This window comes from Lepisosteus platostomus, chromosome 17 (genome assembly GCF_059453375.1).
Source record: "Lepisosteus platostomus isolate fLepPlt1 chromosome 17, fLepPlt1.hap1, whole genome shotgun sequence".
NCBI lineage: Eukaryota > Metazoa > Chordata > Actinopteri > Semionotiformes > Lepisosteidae > Lepisosteus > Lepisosteus platostomus.
In genome coordinates, this window is record NC_142627.1 from 24,857,320 (window position 1) to 24,871,596 (window position 14,277).

The following is a 14,277-nucleotide window of genomic DNA, read 5'->3' on the forward strand; positions in this document are numbered from 1 at the left end:
TTGTATACAGTAGCTATGTTTTATATATTGTAATAAACATTTGTTTTTTTTATCTACTTTTGGGCAAGCGAATAAAAGAACACGAGCTACGTAATACTCAGTAATCCCTAAGTGAAATCATTAATTTTATAATTTGCTTGTGTAGAAGCTTGTTTTGGTACCTGATTTTTATCACCAAAATCTGTGATAATTCAAATGATTTTGTTTCCACTTTTAAGATATCTTATAGGTCCATAACCATAACCTGGTCTTATAACCAGCTGATTAACACAAATCCATCCAGCAACTGCAAACATTGTGAAAAAAAGACTACCAGATACTAGCGATTTAATCAGAGCAAGCACTCCAAGAAACTGCACTGAAAGAGGTTATTATAACAGTGTTCTCAATGGCAGAGTTTTTTACCTTCTTGATTTACTGGTTGATATATGAGAGTAATTGGCAATACAGTAGCTCTAATACTGCTTTTAAATGCTTCATAATCTGCATTTTAACATCCATTCTAATCCTTTGCCTTAGACACTATTATCACTTTTAACTGTTTCTCCTTAATCTTTCTAGACATTATGGACCAAAAACAATAAAGTTAAAATAAGGTGAAAGAAAAACAAACATTGAAGCCAAAAAAATTAGATCAGTGACTTTATTTTCCCTCCACTTGCTGAATACTTAACATCACAATCATTACGCATTTTTTGTTCTGTATATTTCAGCAAGTTTACTAAATTTCTTAATTCTTCTCAGTTTTATTTTTTCAGCTTGTGTAGATATTTTATAACATTTGTGTCGTGTAGAGTCAAACTGAAAAGGGTCCTGAAATGATGAATGCATAGACACTGCACTGCTTCCAGATTGGAAAAAGTAAAAATAATCGATGTGTACACAAGTATAAAATATGGGTGAAAAACTGGTATTGCCAATGGAGCTACATTATACTACTGTATAATGACCTGTCTGTTTCATTTCATACAATGAACATACAGTACTCTTGCCGGAACACAGATTTCTATTTCAAGTCCAGGAATAAAGTTGCTTCTCATTCCTTAAACCCCTTACTAAATCAAGAGGAGATACTTACAGTCCAAGTGAATTTGAGCTGAGTAAGTTTCTCCCTTACCCTGTTTTTTTCCTGCTTATAAAAATAATCTGATTTTACATCTCAATATTTTTTTTCTGAGTTGATCACTTGGAAATTGGTTGGTCAGGAAGAGAATTACCAGTAAACATGTGAGTAGTGTAAATGGATATATTTTTACCAGAATAAATTGAAAAAGGTGGCAGCATGGTGGCACAGTGACCAGCATTGCTGCTTCACAGTGCTGGGGCCCTGTATTAACTTCCTGGAGTGCTGAGTGCTATCTGCAGGGAGTTTGTATATTCTCCTTGTATTCACATGCGTTGCCTCCATGTGCTCTAGTTTCCTTCCAAATTCCAAAGACAACCTGGCAGTTATTAGGCTTCTGGAAAAATTGGCCCTGCTGTGGGCGTCTGTGCCTGTGTGTGCCTGCGATGGACTGGTGTCCTGTCCAGGGTGTATCCTGCCTTCCGCCCATTGTTTGCCTGGACACCACGACCCTGTACTGGACAAAGTGGTGAGAAAATGGATGGCTGAATAGAAATTTTAAAAGTCCAAACAGTAGGAGTAGCAGAACTCCAAGAGAACAGATAAAAGGAAAGTTAGGGGAAGAATGAGGGGATTGCCTTTCATTCAGCAATAAGAGCATTGGTTACTGTTCAGCAATAACGCTGCCTAGGACAGACTGGAAGACCAAGCTAACATATCAGATTTCTGTTCAATTCCCTACATTAATCATCGTCACAATTCAAACTGAGCTGGAGAACTAATTCATTTTGTCTAATGTTCCAGATTGTACTGAGAATCTTACATAACAGATTCACTTTCCATCCCTAAACTAATAACACACAGGACTAGAGTGACAGTGTGACCAACAGAATTAAATGAGAATGAAAAAAGTTAGAAACACTTTTTTAATGATAGGAGTCATGTGGCACGCCTTAAGAATATGTTATTATTTCTCAACATATTCTCAGTACATACAACATTTAACAGTAAACCCACCTCATAAAGAAATGTAATGTTTAGTAATCCACATGAGTTCACATTAGTCCATTTGCAGGAGTGCTAAAAAATCTTTCCTTATTATCACCAAAGTATGTTCATTTAAAGCAAATCCGGGGTGGTGTGTGGGGGGGGGGGGGGGGGGGCATATGAGGGGTATTATTACAGAAGAAAGGCATTTCTTCCTCCTAGCTATATTAAGTGAAATATGTAAACACATGCAATTGTTAAGGTAAGATGGAGTTAATTGTAAATGCATTATTAGACACAGAAGTAAGCATGCCATTTTGGTCAGATCACGTGGACAAAACACACTGAAATCAAATGACAACGGAGCTCGAAACATCTGATATCACAGTTAGGATCGATTGATGAAGACCAGTTTTGCCGTTATTCTTGGAGATTACTCCCTGTGGACCGAGGCATGAGAATTTGATATCGGAGGTTTCTCTTTTGTTAGGGAGGCATGAGGAATAGTATAATTTAATATTCCTCATTACACAGAAATTGCTTTACCATTGAATTAATGGATACAGTTTAGATTGACCACCTAAACGCTGTGAAAACCCTGAGTTGATACCTAGCTAAGAATAATTTGACTATTGTTTTGCAGTGGATAATGGCATATTGCTTAAAACATCTGAAATGGTCTTAGATGTGATCCTTAAGTTTTCTAGACAAGATACCATATGCTAGCTTTAAGCACTTTTGCACAGACACAGAGAAGCAGCCGTGTGTCATGTCTGAAGTGATCCAGGCTGGGCAGAGATCAATGTTCTTCAGGCAGAGATCAATGTTCTTCAAACACTCCTGCTAATTGCTGTTTTTAAGGTTGAATTTTATAGGTCTATGTCCCTCATGTCATATTATTTCCTTCCCTAACACAATTAAGTACAACTAGATCTGTGAACAAAAAGGGAAACATTCAACCATGATTACTGCATTGATTTTATTTCTTTCTTTGGCTTTTTAGAAATTTCTGTCAAGAAAAAAATGAATAAACTTGAAAACTTTGTGTTTATTTTGTTTTACCTTAGGAGTACCATGGCTGAATTAACATTAAAGAGCTGAACTACTGATGTTAATATACCAGTAGAGCAATGTATGTTTTTTCTATTACACATCAGTGCAGTATATTGAAAGGGAATGCTCAGATATTTTTAATAAAATATTTAACTATGTGCCACAAAATCCACAAACCTACAAATAATTAATTTTTCTTTGATAATCAAATCAATCAAAACATTTTTCATTGTTAAAAAGAGAACCTGTAAAGTTAAATCCATACATATCTGTGTGATTCAAAAAACGTTATATTTAATTTTTACTTTGAATTCCAGCATATTTTTTATGACACACAGTGATAGGTTCGTCTTCAATTAGGCTCCATAATTTTTGTGTAATATCCTGTCTTCTTTGTTTTCTTTACCAACTTACATACAGTATGTATATATTCCTATATTTCTGTCAGCAGACAGAGCCAGTCTGAAAAAGCCACAAAGCAGCAGAGCCACAGTGAAAAATGTTTTGGGTGATTTGATTTTTATTTATTAGACTCCACAACAATGAAAACTTTGCAAGTATTCCCTCTATTTGAGAGGTAACAGCTTCTGAACCAACTTTAATTGACAATAAAATGTTAAAATCTCTTTGAATTCTACTACTTTTAGCCCAATTTGATATCCCATGACAGATGTAAAAAGTTTCTTGAAGACATTCAACTGCAGCTTCTCTCTTGAAGTAACTCAGCTGCTCGTGGTGCTCTGATTTGTCTACATCTGATATCTATGAGCTCAAAAAGGCTCTATAAACAGGCAAGCTTCCTGGTTTGAGTTGTTTCTCACCTTCTGGGATCAGCCAGGGCAATGTCTGTTTGAGAAGATGCAGGCTGCAATAGAGAGTGATTCCTTTACAACAGACATCAATACCGTTACTTCTTTTTAACGGAAAAAAGATAAGGACTCCCCTACATGCTCTATCTATCACCTCCTGCCCTTAATAAATTCAAATACTAAACTATGTGCCAAAATGCTTGACACTAACTTGACACTTGAAACTAACGAGAGATAATGTTCGCCGATTCCTTCACATCATTCATACCAGAACTCCATCTTCAAGCGTTCTTTCAGATGCTGAAAAAGCCTTTGATCATGTGGAATGAGACTACTGTCTGGTGTCAGAACAAATGAGTTTAGGGACTGAGTTCATAAGAAATGATCAAGATGCTAGCTGTAAATCCCTCAGTGATGGTTCTCTAAAGCAGGGGTTCCCACTCCTGATCCTGTAGGACCACATACCTGCTGTTTTTCAGATGGGTTAAGGACCTATTTGAATTGAAGTTGCTTGATTGGAATCTTTGTAAAGATTTTCTGACTCATTCATTTGGGATTTTACTTTACTTATGAAATGTAATACTTAAAAGACAACTTTGAACATGTTTAAGAGACTAAAACAGTTCAAATGACGTCTGTTATGACAGTAATAAAACATTCAGTCGTGGAGCTGAACAAAAGCCAGCAGGTGAGTGGCGTTTCAGGACGAGGAGTGGAACCCCAGCTCCAGGGCACTCCAGGGTCTCTACACACTCCTCAGGGCTCTCTCTCCATACTCGTCATTGCACTGACAAACCCACACAAGCACTAATTCAATACTTCTTTTTCAGAAATAAAAATATGCAGTAGTGCCTTTGTTAACAATATCCTATTTTTATCACTTGATTTTTCTCACTCTGTTTTAAATTGGACATTTGAATTATTTTGTAGCCTGCTTTTGGAATGTAAAATTAAATGGTGCAAATGTGCTTTGCTGGCTTTTACATCTTGAAAGACACATGATTCTACTTGTAAACATACAACTAGTTAAGCTGGTTAAATAGTAACTAGTTTAACTAGTTAAAGGTGTTCAAAATCTATTCTTACATGCAACTGTGCTAATTAATTTCAGTACCATAATCTGAAAACAACTGAGACATTTATATAGGAAGAAGGCCTCACAGCCAAAACGTTGTGCTTTCTTTCTTCTCTTTTCAGCATGGAATAAACCTATTACTTGTTTCTTTGCAGACTATGCATGTTGGTGCAACTACACACCTGAACCATTTATATAGGAGGACATTTCTCTAGTATAAGGAATGTACTCCCCCACGTCATTTATCTAGTAGTTCTACTCCACTCCCTCTCATCCTCATCCAACTACTATTGGACTAAAGTATGCCCATTGTGCACTCTTGTGAATTATCACTACCAAACATTCAAATTTATTTTTAATTATATTTATCATGTCCAGTTACAGTTCGGTTTGACACTGACGCTCCTGTTTCATGGCCACGATGAGAAGGACATGTAATCTGTAAGGATAACATAAAACTTAGTTTACTCTGGAATTTCACTTAATGTAAATTTTGTCCTTATTATTTGGTCCTTACTTTTATTAATATTTCGTATCTGTTCAGAGTCTGGCAGTTGTGTCGACATCCACTTTCATTCCCCTGACATCAGTGCCCCTTTCCTTTCTTGACATTGTATATATGTAGCTCTTCATTGCTCACTGGGCCACAGAAGGGACAAGGAAACTACATAAGGGGGTGCACCACTATTGTGGATGGAAGAGGTTGCTACTTGAGAAGGGATGATGGAATAGGAATTCAAGGGAGGAAGGAGTTATCACCTGGGGAATGCTTCAGAGGTGGGTGAAGAGGAACATGGGAGACAATATTATTCAAAACATTATTTTATTGTGTCACAATTAGTTCTTACAAAAACTAAACAATTAAATCAACCACAATAGTGCAAGTCTCGGTATGACCAGCAAAGTTTCTTTGATGTTGGCTAACTGAGCAGAATTCTGCAGTGGAAATTAGTTCATTTGGAGCCATATCACTGCATAGGCTATTACCTGAATAAAACCCTACAATGTCTGGGTTTCCTGGTCTTGAGGACGAGAGGTCATTTTCCTGTGAGATGCAATTAATTTCCCTTTCAGGGTTACTAAGCTCCCACACCCAATCTCAAGAGCTAGTATTAACACACATTACAAGCTTAAGGCAACACCAGCCAAAACTCATACAATGAAACCTAATGTAGCATGAAGTTAGATGAGATTGTTAGAAAGGACGGGACATCCTGAAGCAAACTAAATAACATCTCACAAATCTTATTCATTACAGTCACACTGCAGTTTTAAATAATTTCAAGACTTCTTACAGATAATGCTAAACATACAATTTAATATATTATTCTCCTATGTGTCATCCCAATAAGTATCTGGTGTGATAACTATATATATACTGATAGGTACTGTATGTCAGTCATGTATAACTATAAAGGGAGAAAGGAAACAATTGCATTTTTTACCTAAGCTGCTTCATTCATTGTACTTTCACCATTTGACTAACAAGAACATTAAATGTTTTCTTAATAAAAAATCACTATGTATAAACTATGTACATTTGTCAACACCTATAATATGATGAAGTGTTTAACTTTTGATTCATTCATAAACATAAATGTCCATTACAAATGTACATTACTAAACTGGAAAAATCCATAATAGATCTCATATATACAGTATAACATTATTAATTTAATGTTAAATACCAAGATGTATTTGCCAGGATTCACACATTATTTAATTTTACTAAATTGTTTTCCAGAATTTTGCTGCTTTGAAAGACTTAATTTGAGATGTAAAACATACTTGCTCTTCCTCAAAGACTCAACCCACATTATACAATATGACCCTGACATTACAGTCGAGCAAACACTGGTGAAAGAAAGCAAAAAAAGCTCTTTATTACAGTCCATCTGTTCATGTGCACAGACTGGTACTCTGCTGTTGTCACTTGTTTTCTTTATTGAGAGCATATATTTTTCTAAACAGTTGTTCTGTTAGATCAGAGGTTCCCAGCCCTGGTCCTGAGGGATCCCTGTGTCTGCTGGTTTTCATCCTACAGTAACTGAGCTGTTAATCACTAGTGTTGATTGATGCTTTTAATTGGTCTGCTTGTTCTGTAATTTGTTTATTTGCCTTTGCACAGAGTCCTTTGTTTACATAGTACAGTAATAACTTAATCACACAGAACTTGCAAACTATCCTCAGTTTCGTTATTTTTATAAACATAGCTCTTAGTACAGATTTTGCTTATTGTGATGTCTTTGCCATGAACATCTCGTGTCTGTGCTCAACATACTGTATATTTTTTATTTCTGTAACATTGTTGTGTTTGCTGAACCCTTAATCTTATAGCTTTCAAACCACTGATCCACTAGTCCTTTACTGTGCATTGGAACCAGGGAAAGATGTTATTCTAGGTGCTGAATGTCTTTCAGGAGTTTCTGTAGCACTATTTTAACATCACATTATTTGATGAAATGTCCATTTCCTTTTCCTTTCTGGGTAAAAAGCAATGTGTCTTATATGGTATCCTGCAGCATAATACCAAGTGTCCCATCCAGCTATACAGTATGTGGTACAGGTGGCAGAATTATGTGTAGAGAGTAAGATTCCTGTTTAATTTTATCTCTTGCTAATGGTCTTTAAAATGCAGCTTTTTGCCTGTCTGCTTTGAAAAATATTTTTTCAAGGTTGTGATCAGTAAAAAATATTTGCTCAAATATTATGTACAAGGCATATTAATTCACGTTAAACGTACTGAACATGGTGACTAGCCTTGAAGAATGTTTTTGCAAACCCTGATCATGTAACTTAACAATTTAAGAAACAATTAAAGGTCACATAAATAAAATTCACTGTAATTTAGGGTAGACATTTTCTGCTATAGGGGTTGCTATCATAGTATTAATCTTTAACAATAACCAAGTAGTTTAGAACATGCCTGTGCTCCAAGCTTGGATTATCCTTGCATTTTTTTCTGAAGGTCTCCATTTCACTGCTGTCAATATCAGCCTTTTATTCTGTTTTTATACATTTAGAATTCCCAATTACATTTATTATACAGTACCTGCCTGGTTTGGAATAGTCAGTTGTGGTTATTCAGAGAGAGTCCAGGAAGACTAATCCCACCTTGCTCTCCATGACTGTCAGTCAATCGCACTCCGCTGCTTGTGGAATCCCAGACACACTCAGCTAGTGATGTGACCAGGCTCGAACTGCAGTTCTGTGCCCAGAGTGCCTTTACCAGCATGTCTACTCATGAGGCCTCTTTCTGTTTGCTACTGTCATGTTATATTGTCCAACGATAAACTACATTTTATTGGATTAGTAAAATATGTTCTGTCCATGTATGCATGGTACTGTATGTGAGATGGATACACTTGTATGCTTTTCTGGAGGATAACAATTGGAATATAGGCTACAAGACCAAACTACACAATGCAAGACCATGTTTGTACTCACTGTAAAGTATGGTGCCCTGTGAAGCATTTGTTTTCACTGTGATGTAAAGGGTAACAGGGTTTTCTGCATCTGGAGATAACGGGGGGTCACTGTCAGTGCCGTGCTTCAGCAGAGCCAGAGGTGAAGGGATCTCCATGTAAGACTTTCCATTAAAAGATGGGAAAAATACTGCTGTATCTGAAAGGATAAACAACAACACAAAGTTAAAGCATAGACAGTTAAATACATATTTAACATTGCCTCTTTCACTAATTTACTTCCTGGCACATTAAGTAACAATTTTATGATTAATTTAATTTAATGCTGACATATCTACTTGATCTGAAAGAGATTTGTATGTACAGTAAAAATGTTAAGAAAAAGAATATAGTGATGGAAGCTTTGCAAAAAATGCTTTACAGTAGCATTACTACAAAAACAGCAAAGATAAACTAACTAAATTGCCTAAAAATAATGGTGTCATTGCAGATGGTTATAAGAAATTGTTATGGCTACAATATTTATTATTGAGGGGTTTACTAAGGAACTGATACCTCACATTAAGAAGACAAATGTCTGTGCTCATTCCTGAATAATCTCACCATAAAACATTCTACTATATTATATATATATTCTACTATATCTACTATATTTATTTGGCTAAAAGCAGAAACAATCCAAAAGGATCATGTGGGCTTAATGATGGGCCTACTGTAAGTCAAATAAAAAGGGATGTTATGGACATTGAAGGATTACTTAATTGATTCTGTTTATTCTATCATTCAATGAACATCATCACAGAACAGCTTTATCTATCATTTACAAATAATAATAACAATTATTATTAATAATTAATAATCTTATTATGATTGCATTTAAGGTTTTGGAGACATTGACATTGATTAAATTAAAAACCTTAGTTCACGGGGCATAATGACACCCAATAATTAGAATTAGAAAAGGATGTTTATTAAGTGATTAGATTTAGTGAGCTTGGCCCACATGGATAAGGGCAATTTCCATAAAGTAAGGAGGATAGGAGACCCAGGAAGAACCAAGCAGGTTGCCAGCAGCCATATCACCCTGCAACTCACAACTGGCAACCCACTGAAGCTAAGCAGGTGTGAGCCTGGTCAGTACCTGGACGGGAGACCTCCTGGGAAAAACTAAGGTTGCTGCTGGAAGAGGTGTTAGTGGGGCCAGCAGGGTGCGCTCACCCTGCAGTCCATGTGGGTCCTAATGCCCCAGTATAGTGACGGGGACACTATACTGTAAAACAGGCGCCGTCCTTCGGATGAGACGTAAAACCGAGGTCCTGACTCTCTGTGGTCATTAAAAATCCCAGGGCGTTTCTCGAAAAGAGTAGGGGTGTAACCCCGGCGTCCTGGCCAAATTTCCCGTTGGCCTTTACCAATCATGGCCTCCTAATAATCCCCCTCTATGAATTGGCTACATTACTCTGCTCTCCTCCCCACTGATAGCTGATGTGTGGTGAGCGTTCTGGCGCACTATGGCTGCCGTCGCATCATCCAGGTGGATGCTGCACATTGGTGGTGGTGAAGGGGAGTCCCCATTACCTGTAAAGCGCTTTGAGTGGAGTGTCCAGAAAAGCGCTATATAAGTGTGAGCAATTATTATTAATTATTAATTATAAACCACCAATGCATAGAAAGAAAAAAAATTAGAAACCTGAAGGTTCTAAGAGACTAACGCACAATGATAAATTACCTGAATTATTTAGGGTAGTTAAAGCTAATGGGATGCTTGTTTCAGGACCTCTGATGACTGACAGCCATGTTTCTAATTCAGTAGGTGGAAATGCCTTGATGGGCATACAAAGAGGCTCTACCTATCCAAAAAGAATGGCCTGAGAATTGTTCTGCAGAGAATCAAGCCTTTGTTACCAATGCTATAGCGATAGCCAAGAATATGAACTGCTACAAAAAGAAGCTAATGAGATAAAAATTAGAAACAAATCTAACTACGATTTAATTAGTAATGGCCATTTAAGATGATGGAGAAATTTCATCATGAGCTTGGGGGAATTCAAGCTCCCTTTCTCCCTTTATTCATGATATGGATGACAGTGAGGTTGGCTGAATAAATAAAAATATATTTTTGTTTCCAATTATAGTCCAAAGAGAGGCAAAGAGGAAAACTGAGTATAATCTGAATAAGGAGGAAGAATGTTAAGAAGATAGGAGGAAGAAAAAAGCAGAAGGCCAGGTTGATACAAACCAATTACTTTCACAATAGCCTCCAAAGCTGACAGAAGGGGCCATGTTTGTAAATGCTTTAGAAGAAGATAGAAACTCAATGTAAAAAAAGGGCAGCCCATTCCAGTTTTTCAAGAAATAAATGACACGACTAAAGCTTTACTTTGCTATTTGAAGTGAAGATTTGAAGTAAGTGAGGAGACTGATAACGTGAAATCCAAGAGATCTGAAATGAATGCTGAGCCTTTTGGATCAATTTGCATAGAACAGATGAAGAGACCCAGCATGGACCAGATTTACTTTTTTAACTGACAGGTTTACACTTAGCTGACAGGTTAGTGGAAAGGTAGAAAGAAATCAGAAGCTTTCTATTTCTGTTTGTTAACTATCTTTGCTAATAATAATAGATAATTAAGTGAGAAGGCTTAAGTAACATTCTGAACTGATACAATTTGAAGACATTCAATGACAACAGAGGAAGGTTTTATCCAAGTGTGGTGAGATAGATCAACATTTTTTTAAAACAGAGATCAGGTTGATGAGGATCTTGGTGGGGGAGCACTGGGCTCAAGGATCAAGCAGAGTGCTTAGGGTGTTCCTCTTAAGGTCCAATGTTACATGATCTGTGAAGTTAAACTTATCTCTCCTATATATGCTGAGGAGGTGCCAAAGATCAGGGTCAAAACGCATGATTTGAAGGAATTGCAGTGTCAGTTTTGGAATGCAGTGTCCTACCATCTGAATGAGGGAAATGGCAGTGGTGTGTGGAAGTGACAGATCTGCACTAGGAATCAAGCAGTTAATGATTGGAAAAGGAGTTATTGGTGGCTCACTGGTCAATTGTTAAACACCTCTTCTTGTAATACTTGTCAGCAGTGACTGCAATTGGAAAAAGGAGGTGAAACAAAGAGGCCTACTATAAGGCCAATGACGACTACATGTAATGGCAGAGGGGAAACATTGAGCAAGCATGAGCTTCACCACAGTAACTACATATATGCATGGAATGGCAAAAAGAGATAGAGCAGAATGAGAAATTGAAATTTGATGAACAAGACAGGATGAACACAGAGATTCTTGGAATGGAAAAGGTGAAGATAGAGGGTGGGGGGGGGGACAGAAGGATTAAGGCTAGTCTTGGAGATAGCTGTGGGGCAGAGATTGAGAAGAGTAAATGACTCAGGAGGGATCGGATGCAAATGGAAACGGATCAGTAAGGTACAATATCCAGGGCTAGTCAGAATTTTCACGGGAGCAGATGAGGTGCAGATTTAGCAGAAAACCGCTTGTGTTCATAGAAAGACGGGTCCCCAAAGCAAATGGATGGATGGTGAATGACGTGTATGTGGTCACCATGTTCTTGACCATGAGCAGGGTGAACTAATGTCTCTGTGAATTCTGAAGGTGAAACAGAGCTCTGGCAGTGTGAGGCTAGAAGAAAAGCGAGCATTGGAAGATGTGTGTGATGGAAAAAGACTGCAGTCAACATCTCTGCTTTGGAAGGAGCTGATGGAAAGAATGAGGAAATGGGTGAAATTTCTGTCCACATTTAAAAGGATCTGCTGTCAAAGACAAAGAGAGATGTGACTTTGGGAATTAATATTATTTAAAGCAGCAGGGGTGAAAATCACCTACTGTAGGTTACCATTATCCTTCCCAAACAGTTAATGTTGATGTTGACACTTCATTACAGTACATGTTCCAGACATGTACTGTTGGGAAGCAATAAAAAAGATGAACATTTCATATTTTAATTAAAAGTATATAATTAAAATCAAGGGATTATTTTAGAACTGTACAATGCATTAGTAAGACCTTATTTAGAATGGTATGCACTATTTTGTTTACCACAATACAAGAACAGATATTGCTGCACTTCAGATCAATTTCTCTTTACAGCTGAAGATGCACTGCATTGCAGAAGGTGTAAACACACTGTATAGGCATGAGTGTGGAACTGTATAGATTGCATTAGAACTGTTTCATCTTGTGAGTTTCTACCTGCTGACTTCTCTTCATAGTAAAAATCTTTCAGATAACAGAAAAATCATTTTGTTCTCTGATATTTATGTCATAAGCCCAGACAGTAAGAGTTTTAACCATACTATTGCAATACAGCTTGCTAAAGATACATCCAAGTTTAAATAAGTTTGAAAATAATCCCTAAAAAGTTTGGGGGAATCATTATGTGGAAAAGAAATCAATATTCATAATGAGAAAGGCTATATTTCATTAATCTTTGCTGTTTCGGCAGACACATTAAATTGCAAAGTAGTATGAACTGCTTTCAGCAGAAGAAGTACAGTAGCAGCTGTCATCTTGTGAGTTGCAAAATGTAGACCTGAGGCACAATGTAAAAAATTACTGCTGGATTCTAACTTGTCACACCGAATTTGATGTTTTCCATTACTTAAATATAAGGAAGAGTGATATCAAATGTTTTTAATTTAATCCTTAATTTAACAAGATGAGTCAATTGAGAACCAATTATCATTTGCAGTGGTGATAGTGAGAGTACCCATTTGGACATCGGTGCATTTGAGAAGCAATTTAAGTAAAGTATATTGCTAAAGGCTATAACAGCAGTCTCCCACCCAGGATTTTACCCCATTCCACTCAAGTCCAGAGCTATAATCACTTTATAGTACATCCCCAAGACACGGTGCTGCACTGTATACTGATAGAGCAGTGCCATTCTCCAGTCAAGGCATGCAGTAATGATAAAACACTGGGGCAATTACTGTCTTGGAAAACACTAATACAAGCTACATATAAAACATGGTAATGAGCCCTTTGCTGAACCATATTAGTAACAACCTATTATGAGAGTATACTGTACCGGTTTAGCTTGTGAGGCCTACTTTGAATGACTTATATTTTCTGTATCTTCATACAACATGGAAGTGGAAATCTCATCACAATTCCATGAGGAGATTTCTGGGGAGTTCAATTGAATTAAGGCTGAGCTAATTTAAACTCTGTAAACAATTTTCATCAATCACTGGTCTTTTTGAAATGAGCCGTATTAAGTAGATGAAACCTTATAATTTAGTTTAAACAAGGAATGCCAATTCATTTTATATTAAGATGTTTGCACATTGGTTTGCCATTTATATATATAGTGTCTCCCACTCCCTAGAGGCAAAACACTTTGTTGCCCAATCTGTTTTATTGAAATATATTGGATAGGAACTACTCTAATGCAAAACAAATTCACATTTAATGAAAAGCATTCTTCACAGTTTACATATATTTGGTTTTCATAATAAGTAAGATTACAAGGTTTAGTGTACTTCCTTGGTTTGTTTTAAAAACTGTTTTACTTTTTGCCAGTAAAAAGCAAACTGATATCACAGAAACCTTTGTGTAAAACTGGGCATCTGTTCAGAGTGCATATTTTACTGTACAAAACACATTTTAGTGAATAAAGGGACACCTGGGCATGGGCTTAGAGTCTGCTTGGCTGTAACAATTGCCCATAAGCAAAGTAACAAACCACCCACCGGGTCTCTGCTGTGCTGTTCTGTTTCCCTAAAGGTGTCAAGTCAAATGAGTTTTGGGGAATGTTACTTCTCAGTTCATAAACTCTCTGAGCCAGTAATGATCCATATTGTCATACACAAGGGGCACCATATGTTGAGCACTCAC

At 36.9% G+C, this 14,277-nt stretch overlaps 1 protein-coding gene across 2 annotated transcripts in view; it reads right to left on the minus strand.

Annotated features, from left to right (window-relative positions):
* Window positions 1-14,277, minus strand: part of eys (EGF-like photoreceptor maintenance factor) — a 350,285-nt gene that overhangs the window by 94,425 nt on the left and 241,583 nt on the right. For both annotated transcript variants that reach the window (XM_088610149.1, XM_088610150.1), the window contains exon 39: window positions 8,435-8,611. In XM_088610149.1, coding sequence (XP_088466275.1) covers window positions 8,435-8,611 — 177 coding nt within the window. The remainder of the gene's footprint in view (window positions 1-8,434; window positions 8,612-14,277) is intronic.